We start from the raw sequence: 19,075 nt of genomic DNA, 5'->3' as shown, positions 1-19,075 counted from the left end.
AGACCACATTCTACCAAAAAAATAAAAAATAAATAAAAATGGCAACAATTTCTTCAAAAAAAGAGTGCATATGTAGCTGGAAAATTACAGAGAAAAACCCTATTCCCGACATGACAACAAAATAGAGTATATGCAATGCGTTTACCGATCACGATTCTTTAGATAGTGCTAGCTGGCCAGATAATGCTTCGCTATTCCTATATTTAAGGATAGATTTAATGTGCTCAATTGATAGTTTCATATAAATAATTATATTAAATTAAAATGAAACATTTAGAAATACTTTATTATCATGGTGTGGTAACATAAATTGAACTAATATTTACTAAAAAGTAGCTAAATAGAAATTGTTATTCAAAATATAAATAACTTCAACATCACTACACCAAGCTTTGGAATGGTTTAAGTAACATACAAATTTTAATGATAAGTAACATTACGATTTCGTGAAATAAATTGGTTTTTTTAAATCCTCCCTTCCTAAATCTCAAAAGCCGCCAGAACACCCATCCTCCTACCGTCCTATCTCCCTGTAACGGGAAAATCCTTGAGAAACTCATATTGAAATGCCTGTATCCCATCCTTGATTCCAACCACATAATCCCAGATCACCCGTTTGAATTCCGAACATCCCACTCCACTATCCAGCAATGCCATCTGTGGTTGATGTAGTCTTTTCTTCATTAGAGCGCGGAATGTACTGCTCGGGAGTCTTTCTTGATGTAGAACAGGCTTTTGATCGAGTCTGGGACCCAGGACTGCTATAAAAGATCCGTAAATTCCGACCCCCTACATACTTCCTCATTATCCGTTCTTATCTCTCCGACAGATTATTTCAAGATAATTACAATGGCGCTTATTCATCCATATTCCATCAGTCAGCTGGTGTACCTCAGGGTAGTATCCTTGTTCCTATCCTTTATACAGTTTTCACAGCTGACATCCCAACCCATCCTAACATTATCCTCACCACGTATGCCGATGATACACGTCTATTGTCAGTGAACAATGATCCTTACATTGTATCCCAAACCCTCCAATCCCACATCACCACCCTTGAAGAATGGTGGCAAAATTGGAGGATTAAAATTAATTCAAATAAATCCCACCAAATCACATTTATCCTTCGTCGTAGACCAATTACCTATTGTCCAACAGTATCCTTTAATAATACCCCACTTATTCCTGTCGAACATATCCGTTACTTAGGACTACATCTCGACAAACGACTGACATGGAATCTTCATCCAAGACTGAAAAGACTTACTTTGTCACAAATCAAATCATACATCATGACTGCAACTATTGGATGTAAATAACTCTATCAGGACTAATATTTTAGTAAATTTACTCTACTTTAAATAATGCTATCTTAGATTTTCTATTGTTGTTGGTAGTTGTAAAGATATAGAGTTCTGAATAAAAAAATGAAATATTTTTAACGCTTTGAAACAGCCACCAATTTTTATTTCCTCTTCCTATACTAGGTAGGCTCATCAATTTTGACTAGTAATTAAACAGAGTTTTCATTAAAGTAATCGAAAATAATGGTGAAATAACTGCATTTTTCCTCATCTTGGGCTCTTGTACTATTCCACATCTACCCCATTCGCCAGACTTATCTCGAACAGATTTCCATCTCCTCAAAAATTTGGAAAATTTTCTTAAAGGTAAAATTTTCGAATACTATTCTCAGTGACACCGAAAGGCACTCACAACAGACTGAGTTGCTATTGATAAACTACATCAGAACTTAATACCCGTAAATTAAACAGCTGAGCTTTGATAGAAGATTTAAAAAGAAACAACATTAAAGTTTGACAAGTAAGATTTGTTTGACTTGTGCCATTAAGGAAACAGGATGTGTATTGAGATAAGAAAAAGGCGTAAAAAAAATGACCTGTCACTGTCGCCAAGGACAGGAGTGAAGGAACCATTCCTGCACGGCGGCATCCAGCAATGTCTTCTTATGAATGGCCTTTCTATTCCTGTCTTCCAGCACACCTCTGTCCCATTTGAAAGGATACGAATCCAGTTTCAATCGTAAATTTTACAAATGTAAGGTCAACATGCAGAAAAAACTGATTCTCATAACGAACCTATGACTAATTCAGCAGAATGTTCAACGTAGTAAATTCTTTGGCTCTGATCAATGGATGAGGTCATGTCCTGACGTATCAAGTGCGTCTTAACACGGAAGCGACAGGTATTAGTTTACCAACAGAACAACACTGAATCAGCCTTTCTGTATTTATTTTATACCTTCAATTGCACATATGTTTATATATATATATAAATCCTTCACGAAAAGAAAAAAAAACTACAATCTTTTCGAAATAAAGTCCTAAAAATCGCAGTTAATGCTCCTTGGTTCATAAGAAATAGCCAATTGCATCGCGAATTACATATGAAGTCAATAGAGGATCACTTCAAAAGACGGTTCATGAAGTTCCACTCCCAGTTGCCTACAGTTAAAGGAGCTGTGACCTACAAAAAACCCAACCTCAACCCGAAGACTGAAGCCCAGACTGCTGTCACACTACCACAATTTTACTTTTTATTATTACTCATTTTATTTATTCATTATTATTTTATTTTTCTATTTTCTTCTCTCGTCCCTTTTTCAAATTAACTTGTTTCTTTTTACTATTAGAGGGCAATTGTTTGTCTTATTTAAGTGTACCAATATCATTATTTTTTGTAATTAATTTTACATTCCTCTTTTATTAAGAAGCATTACTCTTGTCAATTTATTTTATTTAATTTTTTGTTGGGTGTCTTTTGTACGAGACTATACTCCCCCCTCCCTTCCCCATAATCAACTGTTAAAATATAGATATATAAATATATATATAATATAACGGTTATATCAACCATGTAGGGCCCATACCAGGCCGATCTGGTATAAAATAAAATAAATATTTTGTAAGCACGGTTAGATATGACGGTAGAGTATGGCATTCTTTATCTCAGGTTCGTAATCTACGTTGGGCGTAATAATAATGATAACAACAATAATAATAATCTTTATTTATTTTTGGATTGATCCCTTTATTATAATATACAGGCGTCAAAATTGGGCTTTAGAGCCTTAGACTGAAGATAAAATTACAAAACGTAATAAAATAATTAATTTGAAAAGATACAAATAAACAACAATAATTGACAGAATATGTAAAATAATGATTGAACAAATACAATTAAACCACATCTCATATCATAAAACATAAGATGACTTCTGATAATAAATAAAAATGATAAAAAATCACTTAAATACAATTAAATTAAAAAATAATAAATGAAAAGATACAATTTCTGATTATATGTATACATTTATAATTATAAACGAAAATCTGAGACAATACAGAAAATATATAAAGCTTTTTGAAACTTTCAATTGTTATTCTTCTGACATTGGTTGGACAGAAGAATAGTAAAAAACTCTGGATAAAAAAAAACAAAAAAAAAAAAAAAAAAAAATTCACCCCAATTTTTGATTACTCTAATAAAAAACTATGTATAATGACTAGTCAAAATTGATTGTCTAAACAGGGGAATACAAAATGGTGGCTGTTTCAAAACGTAAAGAAAAATTAATATTTCTTTCAAAGCACCATATCTTTAAAATTATCAACAACCCTAAAAATGCTAATAGAAGATCATTTAAAGAAGAGTAAATTTGTTAATATATGAGCCTTAATATCGCCGTTTAGGTTTAATAGTTCTCAAGATATAGCTGCATAAAAAGTAACATCTCATAAAAGAAGCATTGAATAAATCAGTCGTTAAAGAATTTATTTTGAGCAATTCATACCTCAAAAACCAATCGATGTACAAATGTTTATTAACACTAATTTAATCTACTATAAAGTAGTTTATGACGTTTATCTTCGTAAGAGTAATACTTTTGATTATATTCGACAAAATGTTGATTCCTATCTGTTAGGATAAAAATTTTGACTTATGAAACGATACACCTGAGGAACCATAAGACGTACAGATGCCAGCCAGAACTCAAATTTAAAACCAATTAAGTGTACTATAAAGTATTTCATAACGATTATTATCGTAGTAGTAGTTTTTATTTGACAAAATAAGTTAACTAAATGTTGAATTCTTATAGACTTTCCAGATATATGAAAAACAATATCTCAATATTCTCAGGAAGTATTAGACGTTCAGAAATCTGCCTGGACTCAAATTAAATCTAGTTTATTTTACTATAATATAGCTTATAACACGTATCTCCGTAGAGCTTGTAGTTTTCATTTGCTAAAATTAATTGATTTGGACAAAATTTCATGGGCAACATTCATATTCATATTCGAATATCATGAAAACTACGAAGTTTTCATTGAAGTAATCAAAAATTGGGGTGATATAAATGCCTTTTTTTTCCGTCTTGGGCTCTTGTACAATAAGGAAGCACAAAGGCATAATTGTAAGACACAAAGATACTTCAAAGACCTGAGCTAGAGTCAACCCTATGGGTTCTGGGGCCCTCTTGGAGTCCACCCAGTCTCATATAGTGAGAATCCTTAATTGGGAAAAATCTGGAAGTTGAGCGTTATCTTGAAAAAATCACTTCCTTATACAACAGTTGTTCTATAAACAGTGCTTCCTGCCGAAGAACTGAATCCATGGCCCTTCATGGGTTGAAGTGTTTCTCATAATTATTATTATATTTAATAACTCTGGTGATGGATTCAATAATTTTCTAAAGTAAAGTAAATAACATAAAGAAATGGAATATTTGATCTAAAAAATATAGTTTAAATAACGTAAAATTTTGAAATATAATTTACTTTATCAATTAACTATTCTAAAAAATATCTAAAAAATTGAAAAATAATGTGAATCAGCATATTAAACAATGAAAAATATGGTACAATGGTACAAGTAACTTAAATAAGAATAAAAATGTGAATTTTAAAATAACTTTTAACAGCCTATCTGTCCAGGTCAATAATTTCAGTCAAAATTACCCTAGTTTGTCAATTCGTTATATTAAAATTAAACCTGTTTATTTACACTATTTCCATGATTTGCATAATATTGTAAATTGACAGTAATTAAAAGTTGTAATGTTAATGTATATTGCTCTGTCGAACAGATCCGCTACTTTGGACTACATTTGGACAAACGATTAATCTGGAATCCTCACACAAGCCTGAAAAGACAGGAAACTGCTCGTCGATTTCGACTATTACAGCACTTACTGGACAAACGTCCAATCTGGACATATGAAGTTGAGCTTTGGGGCTACACAAAACCTTCGAGTTCCTTTCTTATTCAATCCTTACAATCCAAAATCCTTCGTAAAATCCTCAATGCTCCTTACTTTGTCAGAAATAAAATCATACATAAAGACCTTAATGTTCCCTATGTAACCAATCAAGCCTGAACCAGATATCACTCCTTCCATTATAAACTCCCTAACCACTCAAACCCCTAGTTTCTAACCTTTCATCCTCTTCCATTTCTGACAATCCTCTGAGGTGCCTGAAAAGAAGATGGCCACAAGACCAGCTAATGTAAAATGTCATTAGAGTGCTACCAATGGGTAGTTGCTCTACACGCGTGTAACACTCCATTGTAACTAAGATCATATTTACTAAATGTATTAGAATAATAATTTTATATATGCTTGTTTGAGAGTGGTTTAGTTTATTCTTAATTTAAAACAATTTTGATACTTTTTTCCTATCAACTTTTATTCTTTAAAATTTCTCCAACGTTTCAGCCCTCAGGCCATTCTCAAGTATACCACCTTCAATATTGATGTCATTTCTTTTTTAAAACTTAAAATTACAGGCTAATTGCCCTTGTCACATATAACTTTTTCTAAAAAATTTATATCTTAGATTTAAAACCATCTTACAAAACACTTTCCTTCCTTCCTTCACTTACATTTACAACTGAAAAACAGAAGGTGGTATCCTTGAGAATGGCCTGAGGGCCGAAACGTTGGAGAAATTTTAAAGAATAAAAGTTGAGAGGAAAAAAGGATCAAAATTGTTTTAAATTAAGTATAAATGTATTATGTAATATACAGTTGTAAATTTCAATAAAGATATTAAAAGAAAAAAAATGTATATTGACATATCATTAAACGACTGAAATTATTGACCTTCGGCAGGATAGCCTACGAAACGTTCTTTTTTTTTTTTAATTGATGTGGTTGTAAAATTGTATTTAATTGTCCTTGAGGATGGCCAAATTGGACTTACAAAGATATATAAATTGTTTTGTGACTTAAATTGCATACAATTTAATTTAATTTAAACAATAATATTTATAATCGATGTGAGATGGTGGGGGGGGGGGATGCGGTTAGCGAAGATCAACATAAATAAACAAAAAAAATATTTATTTATGCCAATGTTTCGACCTGAATTTATGGTCTTCGTCAGGGCTATAGAACAAAAGTGATAACAACAACATTTAAAGAAACAAAAAATTGAAAAGAAATAGTATACAAACAAGTTTGGAATTATACAAAATTTTTAATTGAATCATAAATAATAAAAAATTGATGATTGATAATAGAATAATAAAAAATAATTGATTTTTCACAGTTTTCAATCAGCTACCTTCTAATGCCATGCTTATCAATAAATTATTTTTTTTATTATTCAATTATCAATTTTATATTATTTATGATTCAATTCAATATATTGTATAATTCCAAACTTGTTTGTATACTATTTCTTTTCAATTTTATGTTTCTCTAAATGATGGTTGTTATCTCTTTTTTTCTATAGCCCTAATGAAGACCTGAAACTCAGGTCGAAACGTCGGCATAAACAAATATTTTTTTGTTTATTTATGTTGTTCTTTGCTGACCGCACCCCCCTACCATCCCGACCATTTTACATTAATATAGCATAAGGAGAATCACTATTAATAATTTCAACTATCTATTATCTATTATATTATTTATAGGTAAGGATAACCTGTTTCCAAGGAAACCTGCACAGAATATTTACAAAATGCTGATGGATCCAAAGAACAAATCTTTGCTTTATTATTCTGATGTAGATAATTTTAGTTTTGTGTTGTAGAGACTTTTATTATCTTTTAAAGTAGTAATATAATATTAGAGGATGTAGAATTTTTGAATTATTCGAAAATTACTTTTTTGTACGTTTTAGAAATATTTTTTTATAAACTCAGTCTAATTCTTAAATATATTGTTTTAAATCGAGAACAACTTTAGTTAGTAAATGATGTAAGAAATGGACCATATTGCATCTTTGTGTGACTTTTTTTACGACTCAGCGTATGCAATAGGAAAGTCGAGAACCTGCCGCTAACCCGATCACTGGGAGTACCTCGGAGGTACCGGATCTACTCCACTGACTCACGTGGCTCCTGAGCGAACCACTATTTTTACCCGCGAGTTCAAGGCCTGTTCCAGCCCGCCAAAATGTGAACCAGTCCCGCTGCAAGGGACAGTCATCGATGTTCTGAGTCAACATTAATTATCGATCCAATTATCATAACTGAGCGGCCTATGTAACAGCATATAGATGTGAGCATACGTAACAGGTTACTTATGTTATAATAGTACAAGAGCCCGAGAGGAGAAAAAGACGAAGAGAGTGAAGGAAGAGTTATCTAATTAATGAGTCTGCCAAGTATAAGTAGGGGGAATAAAAAATGTCGTCTGTTTCAAAGTGATAAAAAAAACTAATTTTTCATTCGGAGCTCTATATCTTAAAAAGTAGGAACAACACAAGAAAGCCTAAGGGAACATCATTTAAAGAAGAGTAAATTTGTTTAAATATGTGCCCTAATAGAGTTATTTACATTAATAGTTTACGAGATATAGCTTATTAAAAAGCAACATTTCATAAAAATGCGGTATGGGACGTACTGAAAGATCAGTTGTTAGTGAATTTATTTTGAAAAATTTATATCTCAAAGTACATTTGACGTAGAGATGTCTATTAGCGCTCAAATTAAAGCTAGTTTAATGTGCTATAAAGTAGTTTATAATGTTAATTATCCTAGGAGTAATAGTTTACATGAAATTTGCTAAAATAAATTGATTTATAGTTGTTCGGACAAATTTTTATTTGCCAAATTTATATTGAAATGTGAATATCATAAAAATTACTATCCCTACGAAGATAAGTGTCATAAACTACTTTATAGTAAGTTAAATTTCCTTTATTTTGAGTGTTGGCAGACATAATTGCATCTTATGGATCTAGAAATATATTTTTCCAAAAATCGAACATTTTATACGAACAACTAGAAACTAACATTTTGTTACTTTCTGTTAACTTTTTTTGTAGTAAATTTAACTAGCTTTAATTTGAGCGCTGGCAGACATCTATAAGTCCAATTGTTTCTGAAATGAAGTTTTTCATAAATCAAACTCATTGTCCGAACAACAATAAATCATTTTATTTTAGCAAATATCATGAAAACTACTATTCCTATGAAGGTAAAGGTAAACTTCTTTATAGTCCATTAAAGTAGCTTTAATTTGAGTGGTAATAGACATCTGACTAAAAAACCAATTTTTATATTAAACATTAGAAGGTACAAAAAATTAATAAAATATAATTGCTTTTGTTTAAATCATTAAGTGGCGATAACTTATAAACGATAAAAATAAAATGCAATAAAGTTAATTTTAATATGAAATACAATCCTTATCTAGTCCACCCTTCCCTACAATCCACGTCGAAGGTTGAAACGGCATTAGCCGAGAGACTTTAGTGGTTTTAGCGCACTTGCTCAGCCTCCACTGGCTCATTAACAGTGTTGCGGCGAGAGAGATGTGCTGGGATTTTATGGGCTCTGTTCTACCCGTGTGGGTACCGAGTGGGCTTAGGGATCCTCATGTCGATTGTGTAAATATTGTATAAAGGAGTGTAAATGTGACTATAAATTCTTTTATTTTTATCATTACTTTATTTTATTTATATATTTTTTCATGCACATAGTTTGATTATGTTCATTTTCTTTATTCATCTGTTTGTATACGTTTTAAGAGAGATTTTATTTATTTTTATGTACTTTTTTTTCATTTATTTATTTTTCATTCTTATTTTATTTTATGATTGGAGAAGTTTGTCGGGGGGTGCGGTCAGCAAAGAACAACATAAATAAACAAAACCATATTTATTTATTTTATGCGGACGTTTCGACTTGAGTTTCAGGTCTTCATCAGGGGTTATGGCGTAGAAAGTAGGCCTGCAAATGATTTTATTTTATGTATGAAGAATGTGATCTATCAATAAATAAATTTTAAAAAAATATATATGAAATAAATATACATTATATAAGAACATAAATGAATTTTTGAGTATTTTAAAACAATTTTTTAACCATTTCTGCAAGCATCACCTTCAGATTCGCATCATCTTCTCTCCCGACTACCTTGTTGGTAAATCCTTTGTAACCCGAGGAACCTTCCCATTCATTGAAACTTTATCTCAGACCATAGATAAGTGCCAGTCATCCAATCTCACGATATTTAAATCTTATCTTTAAATGATCTTAGTCTACCTTTGACGAAGATTAATTGCAAGATTACATTACAATTTTACGATTCTAAAATTTTAGCTTATTTATTTTCTATTTTCGTTAATTTAATTTATTTTCTTGTAATAGTTATGTATTGTATAAATAGTTTAAACCTCATATTAATATATTAAAATATCATATGCATGACATATATAAAATAAGGGACCTTAATACACGAGAAAATAAAATTAATGGCGTTCCATTGAAAGTCATCCTTTTTAATAAGACGATTTCAACTAAATAATCTATACATTGAAATGAATGAAAATTTATCACATTAATAATTCTTTTTTTTATGTTTCTGCTTTTAACTTACCAAAGCTTAACAATATAAACTTTTGTTTCTTAAAATTTGAAATAAATAAGATCGAAGTAAATATTGCAGTGGGACCGAACTTCATCCTTCTGTCCCACTGCAATATTTACTTATATAAATTTTATTCGACATTTATAGTGTTAAAGCCACCTAAAATCTATTCTGTATTTCTGTAGGAAAGCTTAAATAAAAGAACTAAAGAAAAATTTGTTAGGTTAATACTAAAAAAAAATTAATTAAAACCTTTAAAAAATAAAATATAAAACAATAAGGCCCTTAAAGAATTTTTTTTTAAATAATTTATTTATTGTTATTTACAACTGTATACATACACATCAAGTAAATTTCCTGTAAGTGATATTATGACATGATACAAACATGTGGAGAATCTACCCAGTGATAGAACTCCAAAAAATAAAAGGAGAATATCCCGAGGCCATCTTCTTTTCAGACACCTAGGAGGATTGTTAGGTAGTGAAGGAGAAGCCAAGTTAGAAACGAGTTGGTTTGGGTGGTTGGAAAGTTTATCATGGATGGATTGGTATCTGGTTCTGGCCAAATTGACAACATATGGGACATTGAGGTCCTGATGGATGATTTGATTTGTGACAAAGTAAGGAGCATTAAGGATTTTACGAAGGATTTTGGACTGTAAGGATTGGATTCGGTAGGAATTCGATGGTTTAGTAGAGCCCCATAGCTCAATTCCATATGTCCAGATAGGCCTTATAACAGTCATGTAGATCAGTCTTTTGTAATGGATTGGAAGTTTGGACCGTTTGTCTAGTAAATTTTGTAATAGTCGGAATCGACGAGCTGTTTCCTGTCTTGTATGTGGATTCCATGTCAGTCGTTTGTCCAGATTTAGTCCTAAGTAACGGATCTGTTCAACAGGAATAAGTGGGGTATTATTAAAAGATACTGTGGGACAAGACGAAGGGTAAATGTGATTTGGTGGGATTTATTAAAATCCTCCAGTTTTGGCACCATTCTTCAAGGGTGGTGATGTTGGATTGGAGGGTTTGGGATACAATGGAGGGATCATTTAAAGCAAAATTAAAATAAAATCAAACAAAATGTAAAATATTATTAATTATAAATTGAATTACGGATGGATGAACTCCGGTGGGTCAGAGGTCCTGAGGAGACCGCTCCGGAAGGTCGGAGACAATATTTTTCTTGTAATTCTCTGTTCTGACGTAGGTGGACCCAGAGGTCTATATGGTGCTCCAATACGCAGCAAGGTCTTGTGACGATTCTATCTACACAATCGCGACTGGGTGACTATCTTGGGCCACCACTTGTCCTGTGGCAAATAATCCTACTGGCCGCTATTTCACCATATAAACACCACAACACACGTATAATTATGTTTCTTTTAAAATAAAACATACCTTCAGAGGAAAATTTTACATCTTTTGAGGTCCTTATTTCATATTCTGAGTTTAGCTGCTTGATCCTGTATAGATAACACCCTTTTATCCGTTTACCTATTTTCACTTTTCATTCATTCCATTGTTCATTTCTTTTCTAATTATCTTTTATTATTTTACTACTCTTATCGATAATTTTGATAGTGGCTGTAATATTAAATTTTTCACAAAACAGTGTAAAGGAAGATAAAACTGTAGTTTTCATCACGTTTCAATAATTAATTATTTGCTGTTGTAAACAGTTCTGTATGAGGGAAAATACGCAGGGAATCGGCATTTCAAGCATGACAGAGGAACTAAGGCATTGCAGTTTAAGTTTATGAAGTTTTATTCCAAACTCCTTAACCATCCTAACCCATTAATTCTTAATCTTTCATCCTTAACAATCCCTGATAATCCTCCGAGGCGTCTGAAAAGAAGATGGCCACCAGACCTTCTAGTTTAAATTAATGTTTGAAGTACCACCAATGGGTGGTTCCTTCCCAAGATTTTCAAGTGTATCTGAAACATACTACATATTTACCTATTGTATTATTTTGTACAGTTGTAAATTACAATAAATAAATAATTAAAAAAAAAAAAAGTTTATGAAGAGTGTAATATATTCTAAAATACAGGAAAAGAAAAGAACTTGGAAGTATAAGTAAGGTAAGGCTACTCTCGTAAATCAAATCCTTCACTTAGAGCCAGTGCAGCCGGTTCACGGGTATTTAACAGATTTTCGGATATTTTAACCTTAATTTGGTTGGGTATTCGGTTAAAATTGATTTAGGTTATATTTAGGTGTAGTCCTAACACTAGTGCAGTGTTGCAGTCCTTCGACAAGTTTTTTAAGTTAATCATTAGGGGCTTTTTATATTACTAGCAAGTTATTATTTTTGTTTAAGTATTGAATTTTAGGACAGATGCGTACCTAGACCATTTGAGGCCAGGAATTTATTTATTTTTAAGGCATGGTATCAGTATAATTTTTAAGACGCGCCGATTTGTTTTTAGGGTTCAGGTCGGATTGATATTTGGGAGTAGAATAATTTTTGATAATGTCTGAGACCCTGGGCTTATTTTTTTTTCTTTTAGTTACCGTACAACACCATACTGGTACTGGTAATGATGGGGGGGGGGACAAGTCCGGCAAGTGGGCCTGTTGGTCTTTTTGCAAAGCCCAAGACAAACCATTGGGTTGACTCTTTATTTCTCTACATCGTACTTTTTTTACTTTCTAATGAAATTTAAAAAGAACAATCTATAAAGGAAGCCTCTATCTATTAGATCCTAGAAGCCTATATCTTAGTGAAGCCTACCGGTCAAAAAAGACAGTTATTTCACCCTAATTTTTTTATTACTTCATTAAAAACTATGTATAATTACTAGTCAAAATTGATGAGTCTGCTAAGTATAGATAGGGGGATTAAAAAATGGCGGCTGTTTCAACACCTTAAAAAAACATCGATTTTTTATTCGAAGCTCTGTATCTTAAAAACTACCTACAGCACTAAAAAATCTAAAAAACATTATTTAAAAAAAAAATAAATTTCCTGAAATATTAACCCCAAAAGAGCTATTTACGTCCAATAGTTCTGGAGACATTGATTTTTAAAAAGCAAAATTTCTTAAAAATCTACTAAAGGATTAGTAGTTAGTTAATTTATTTTGAGAAATCTATATCTCATGAAATATGTGACGTACAGATGTCAATTAGCACTCAAATTAAAGCTAGTTTAATGTACTATAAGGAAGTTTATGACCTTTACCTTCGTAGGAATAGTAGTTTTCATGATATTTGCTAAAATAAATTGATTTATAGTTGTTCGGACAATATGTTTGATTTATGAAAAATTTTATTTCATAAACCATTGGACGTACTGATGTCTGCCAGCGCACAAATTAAAGCAAGTTAAATTTACTACAAAATATGTTTATCTTTGTAGGGATAGTAGTTTTTATGATATTCACATATGAATATAAATGTGGCAAATGAAAATTGTTTCGAAAAACTATGAATCAATTTATTTTAGAAAATTTCATGTAAACTATTACTCCTAGGAAGATAAACATCATATACTACATTAAAGCCCATTACACTAGCTTTAATTTGAGTGCTAATAGACATCTGTACGTCAAATGGTTTTTGAGATATAAATTTTTCAAAATAAATTCACAAACTACTGATCTTTTAGTACGTCCCATACAACATTTTTATGAAATGTTCCACCTTTCCTCTGCTCTTTATAGAGAACTTCTTCTGGTCGAAGTCCTTCCTCTTTCCTCTTCTAGCTGCCAGTCCTGAGTCCCAAGTACCTCCTCCTCTTTCATCTCTCAGATGAAATTGTTTTGATTGTTCGCTAGACGGGTTTATTTGTGACAATACTGCTTTGGTACAATCTAAAAGCGAAATGTAATGTGATTCAGTATATTGCAAAACATTTGCCACCCATTAGTTTTATGATTATTGTTTATGAGTTGTTGGCTATACTACACATCCAATACCATCTTGTAATATATGAAACCTGGCTGAGCCCAGACCCACGTCTCTACGGAGTGTCACGTTTGTAGGAGAAACATCATATAGAGAAGGCCCATGAAGAAGAATCCAATCAAAATAAAAAAAAAAAAAAAAATCTACTACTATAATTAACTTGATAAATTAAAATTGAGTTTTCTTAACTAATTCATCAAAATGATTCAAATCGATCAATCATACAATGAAATTAATATTTTTATTTATGTAAAAACGAAACATAAAACCGAAATAAAACTAATTGATTAGTTTTTTGAAGTTTGAATAATAATTTATAAAAGTATTATTATATATAAAAATATTACACTAAATAAATGTTTATAGAATAAATAACAAACTTTTTCATTATATTTGTTTTCATATTTTGTTTTTCTTAAAACAACGACAATAGTTAATATCACATTTCATATAGAATAAAAAAAAAACCTATCCAGTAACATATGTTCAGTTCTTAAATTCAATTTTATTCGGTACTATGTAAAATCATTCTAAATTTTTGAATATGGAAACAGAACAAAATTCAGTAAAAGTAGAAAAGGATTCAGAAGTATCAAAGAGTGCAGCAGCAACAGCAGAACCTCCTGGGATTATATGCGGAACATGCGGAGGAAGGAAAAGAAGGGCGAGGAGATCTGGGTGTCGGCGCGGTGGTAGTCGTAGGAGGAGGAGATCGAGAAGATGCGGGGGATCGAGAAGACGCAAAAGAAGGAGTCGTTGCGGCGGTAGAAGAAGATCCAGGAGAGGAAGATCAAGGAGGCGCAGAGGATCCAGGAGGAAGTCTTGTAGATCTGGAAGGAGGAGGAAGTCGAGAAGTCGTAGAAGGAGAGGAGGTTCCAGGTGCAGAAGGAGCAGAAGAAGCAGAAGAAGGTGCGGAAGAAGTAGAAGTAGAAGAAGCAGGCGAATGAAGTGTCCTCTCACCATCGGTTCCAATCTTCCCGGCGAGCAAACCTTGCCACAACTTGTCTGCTGAGTATCCACACTTTGGGTAACAATAAATTTCAGTGTCTGTCAAAGAGTATTTATTTACTTAAATTAGTAAATTAGTAAATTAAAAATAATTTAAAATTAGAGGCTATACGAAAACAAAAATTATTTTTTGCATCTAAGAAATTATTTTAGATTCATAAAGAGTTTATTCCACGAGTGAATAAATCCTATAACACATTTGTAATATATAATTAGATGAATTCTAAATTATTATTAAGTTTATTTTTATTTGAAATTTATTTAACCTATACACCCATATAATATTTTTTACTACATATAAAGTTATCATTGAATTAACTTACAGAAATAACTTGATAACTAACTTCTTAAAACCAGTCTTTGTAAATTCTTTACTGATTCTAAGGCAATTTAACATTTAAATTGAATTGTAATATTTCTATTTCTGAGATATTTATGCAAAAGAAAAAGGTAAGAAAACAACAAATTTTCTGTAGAATATTAATAATAAGTGTTCTGTCTAATGAAAAAGTTCAGGCTTTGCTTCCCACAAAAGAAAAATTCTCTTTTATTTTGTATTTGATTTATTTCATAAACAAAACTACGAGTGTCGGGAATCATATAAATTTACTCAATTTATAGATACCTCCAAAGTTATCAAATAAAGTGCACATAAGTTAATAAACAAACGTTTGTATTGAAACAAAATATAATCTTTACACACTCCACAAAACAATAGTTCAATTATAAGATTTAAGATAAAACAGCTCACAAAATTAGACTAAACAATGTGCTTCACCTCCTTAGGACAATGAATAACTACAACAGCACTGTAACCTTCCAGTATTCTTTGTCTTCACTATCGATACTTAACATCCTACCACCTTTCGATCACAACACAAGATTTATCGAAACCTGAGATATCCTATTGGTCTGTGACCACGTGTTATGGCAGGTTTATCCTCTACTGGTGTAGTACACTTCTCAGGGTCCTCACTGGGCTCTACTTCTAGTGAAGCAGCCACTTCCAAGGGGAAAATTCTCTGCTCGGGTCGTACTATCTCTCCAGAAGCTGGAACCAAACCATCCTTTCCAGGGTAGACTTCAAGTACCTTTGCCAAAGGCCGAAACAAACGCTTCCCATAGTCGCCTCCAACCAAGACCACATCACCCTTCTTCAAGATGTATCCACTATCCTTTTCTTTAAAAAGGATTTACAAGCTGACTGAGGTATTCGGTCCTGAATCATACTCTTAAATCTCTTCTCAAACGCTGCAAGAAACGATATCTTTTACTGATGTTAACCTTGTCTAAATGATTCAAATCCGGTACTTCAATGTTCAGCGAATCCTGGAAGAACATAGCTGGAGTAAGAGGATCCAAATCATCAGTATCTTCGGATACATACGTTAGTGGTATGTGATTAATAATAGCTTCACAATCACATATAAGAGTATTGAGTTCCTCATACTTAAAAGATGCTTGTACCAATACTCTTCTGAGCATTCTCTGGACAATTTGAATGAGCCGTTCCCACCAACCATCCCACCATGCTGCAGTTGGTGGATTAAATTTCCATTGAATTCTACGTTTAGACGATTCATATTCAATCTTTTGCCAATCAATGTTACAAAATAGGTTTTCAGCCCCAACATGGTTCTTCTTAGGCTCTGAAGAAACTCATTTGTAGACAGAGAAGTGACAAGTTTCATGTGAACTGCCCTATATATCGCACAGGTATAGAGGACAATCCAGCTCTTCTCTCCATCACGAAGAATCAACGGTCCTGCTAGGTCAACTCCCACAACCTCAAACACAAGCGCTTCTCTCACTCTTTCTTCAGGCAAAATTGCAGGTTTGGTTTTGATACCTCTGCCCTGGAACCTCTTACACCTAATACAGGTACCAATGACGGTTTTTACAGTTCTTCTTCCTTTCAGAATCCCAAATCTTGCACAAAAGAATCTGTTCACCCACAGGTTCCATTTTAGTGTGCTATTCGTAAATAAGTCTTCTGACCAATTCATGACTGCCAGATAGAACCATAGGTGTCTTGAAATCTTCTTTGTCTTCTCTTGATGCGATTCTGGTTTTCACTCTCAAAATTCCGGCTTCATCTTAATATACACACAAAGACTTCAGTTGTGACTTTCTCTCATCTTGGAAACTCTCTGACTGTACTATTTTTACCAAGATTTTCTCAGCTGTATCAATCTCTAGGACTGTCAATTCACTCTTGAAGCGTAAATCCTTTTGTGTTCTTGAATTCCTAATAAATCTCAGGATTCAGGCTATCATCCTCTTGATTTTGCTATAAGGACTAAAAAATCTTAATGGTTTATTTAAGAATTAACTTTTTAAGAATGCTAACAGTAGTAATATGAAATGTTATATATGAACTACGAAAGCATTTGAAAATTAAATAAAGAGGAAGAATAGAGAGTAGGTTAGATTGAACAAACAGACACTACTGAGGGTGTCTTCTCTATCGATGGAAATCATAAGGTACACAGTTTTGTAAAACTGTTTTATTCTTGACAGTAATATACAAAGTAGGTATTTGTTATTCACACCTCGAAAAACCCTGAAATTCTATATTGAAATTTGTATGGAAACAGAAAAATAGAAATTTTCCTGATTCACCAGATATTTTATTTTTTAAGTTGAATGGAAACACAGATAAATTACCCTTATTCTTTTGTTTTGTTTTTGTTCAGTTACGTTTTTAAATATCTAAATACTCTGTGCAATGTTTCGTTTACAAATTGTATAACCTTCCAATATGCATTTTTAAAATATAATATGAGAATTATAAAAAAATTGATTATAAAAGATTATAATATGGATTTTTTTTTAAATTTAGTTATTGTCGCTATGTTCAAACACATGTTTTTTTACAAATCAGTAATCAAAATTTTTCAACATGAACATAACAAAATTTGAGATACCGAATAGCGAAAACGGATTGATATTAGACGAATCAGGACTTCTACCCGTAGTGTGCGACTACTGTGGAGGACTAAGAGCCTTAGAAAAATATACCCGGCTTCGGTTCAAGAGCAGACGAAGAATGATCAGGCAGAGGAAGGCAGCTTCAGGGATTCGGCGGAAGCGGCCTACAAGAAGAAGACGGAGAACTAACAGGAGGCGGCGACGATGAAGGGCATCCTTTGCTGCGTTGACTGAGAATCGAACCCACACGGATTTCCTATAAACACATAATCTCAGATGTATTGGTCTAAATAAATTCTTCTTGTCCGTTAACGAGTATTTAATTGCGAATAGATAGGGTATCATGTGAATTGTTGGGAATATTTAAGATGTCCAGTACTCAATGTTGTTGGTAAGGATATTTGTATTATTTTAATGAGGTGTAGATAGTTGACCGTAGATTAATGCTTGGAGAAGTTTGTCGGGGGGTGCGGTCAGCAAAAAACAACATAAATAAACAAAACCATATTTATTTATTTTATGCCGAGGTTTCGACCTGAGTTTCAGGTCTTCATCAGGGGTTGTGGCGTAGAAGGCAGGTTTGTAACTGATTATTTATTATTATTATAAGTATTATTTTAAGTCATTTTATAAATTCTCTTGTAAATGTATACTTTATTCATTAAAAAATGTGTATAGCGCCGAAACGCGCCTGACGTGACAACTTTACGCTAAATATTGGAATAATAATATTAATAAAATAGACACACAATATTTGAATCAAGATATTTATTTTCCTTTACAAATGATATTTATATTTAACAATTAATTTCCATTATTCTGTTCATAATCGGACGATGGTACGAGAAATATGAGATGAGTGGCATCAATTCGGCTGTAACATGCCTGGAAAATGTCAAGTCAATCACTGTCTCTCCTAATGTTGGGTATCACTGTATTTTAATTTTAATTTAAATACGAAAATCCACGTACAGCAATACCATTTCACTGATAAGACCTTAGATATAATGATGATCATATCTAAGAATAAGATCAATGTTAGATTTAGGATCATTTTTTACCCATGTTCACTAGGTCAATACCAGTTGTATACTGATTCAATCTTGATATATAGTAGCTATTATAGATTTTTAATTAATACCAAAATTTTATTATGCGCATATTCCTTATTTCAGACATAATTTAATGATCAGAATACATCATTACCCCCACCACCGCACTCTCCGTTACGCTACACTTTTGCCTACATGGCTCCCTGCAATCTAATTTATAAGACGTTGTCACGTCAAAAGACGTCAATCCATTATTACTTGACCAGAGCGTACCAAAGGTACCCGATAATTGAGGTTAGTTTACATGTTTGTTTCC

At 32.2% G+C, this 19,075-nt stretch overlaps 1 protein-coding gene across 1 annotated transcript; it reads left to right on the top strand.

The window, feature by feature from the left end:
• Window positions 1-4,890: 4,890 nt before the first annotated feature.
• On the top strand, window positions 4,891-14,715 carry LOC106685050 (golgin subfamily A member 6-like protein 2). The gene is made up of 2 exons (XM_014427528.1): window positions 4,891-4,899; window positions 14,344-14,715. Exons 1-2 carry the CDS (start codon window positions 4,891-4,893, stop codon window positions 14,713-14,715), a joined length of 381 nt encoding a protein of 126 aa, XP_014283014.1.
• Window positions 14,716-19,075: the final 4,360 nt, after the last annotated feature.

This window comes from Halyomorpha halys, unplaced genomic scaffold (genome assembly GCF_000696795.3).
Source record: "Halyomorpha halys isolate HHAL.00 unplaced genomic scaffold, Hhal_1.1 Scaffold31.1, whole genome shotgun sequence".
NCBI classification, from domain to species: domain Eukaryota; kingdom Metazoa; phylum Arthropoda; class Insecta; order Hemiptera; family Pentatomidae; genus Halyomorpha; species Halyomorpha halys.
Note: the sequence above shows the minus strand (reverse complement) of the source record. Positions and strands in the feature narration are given on the sequence as shown.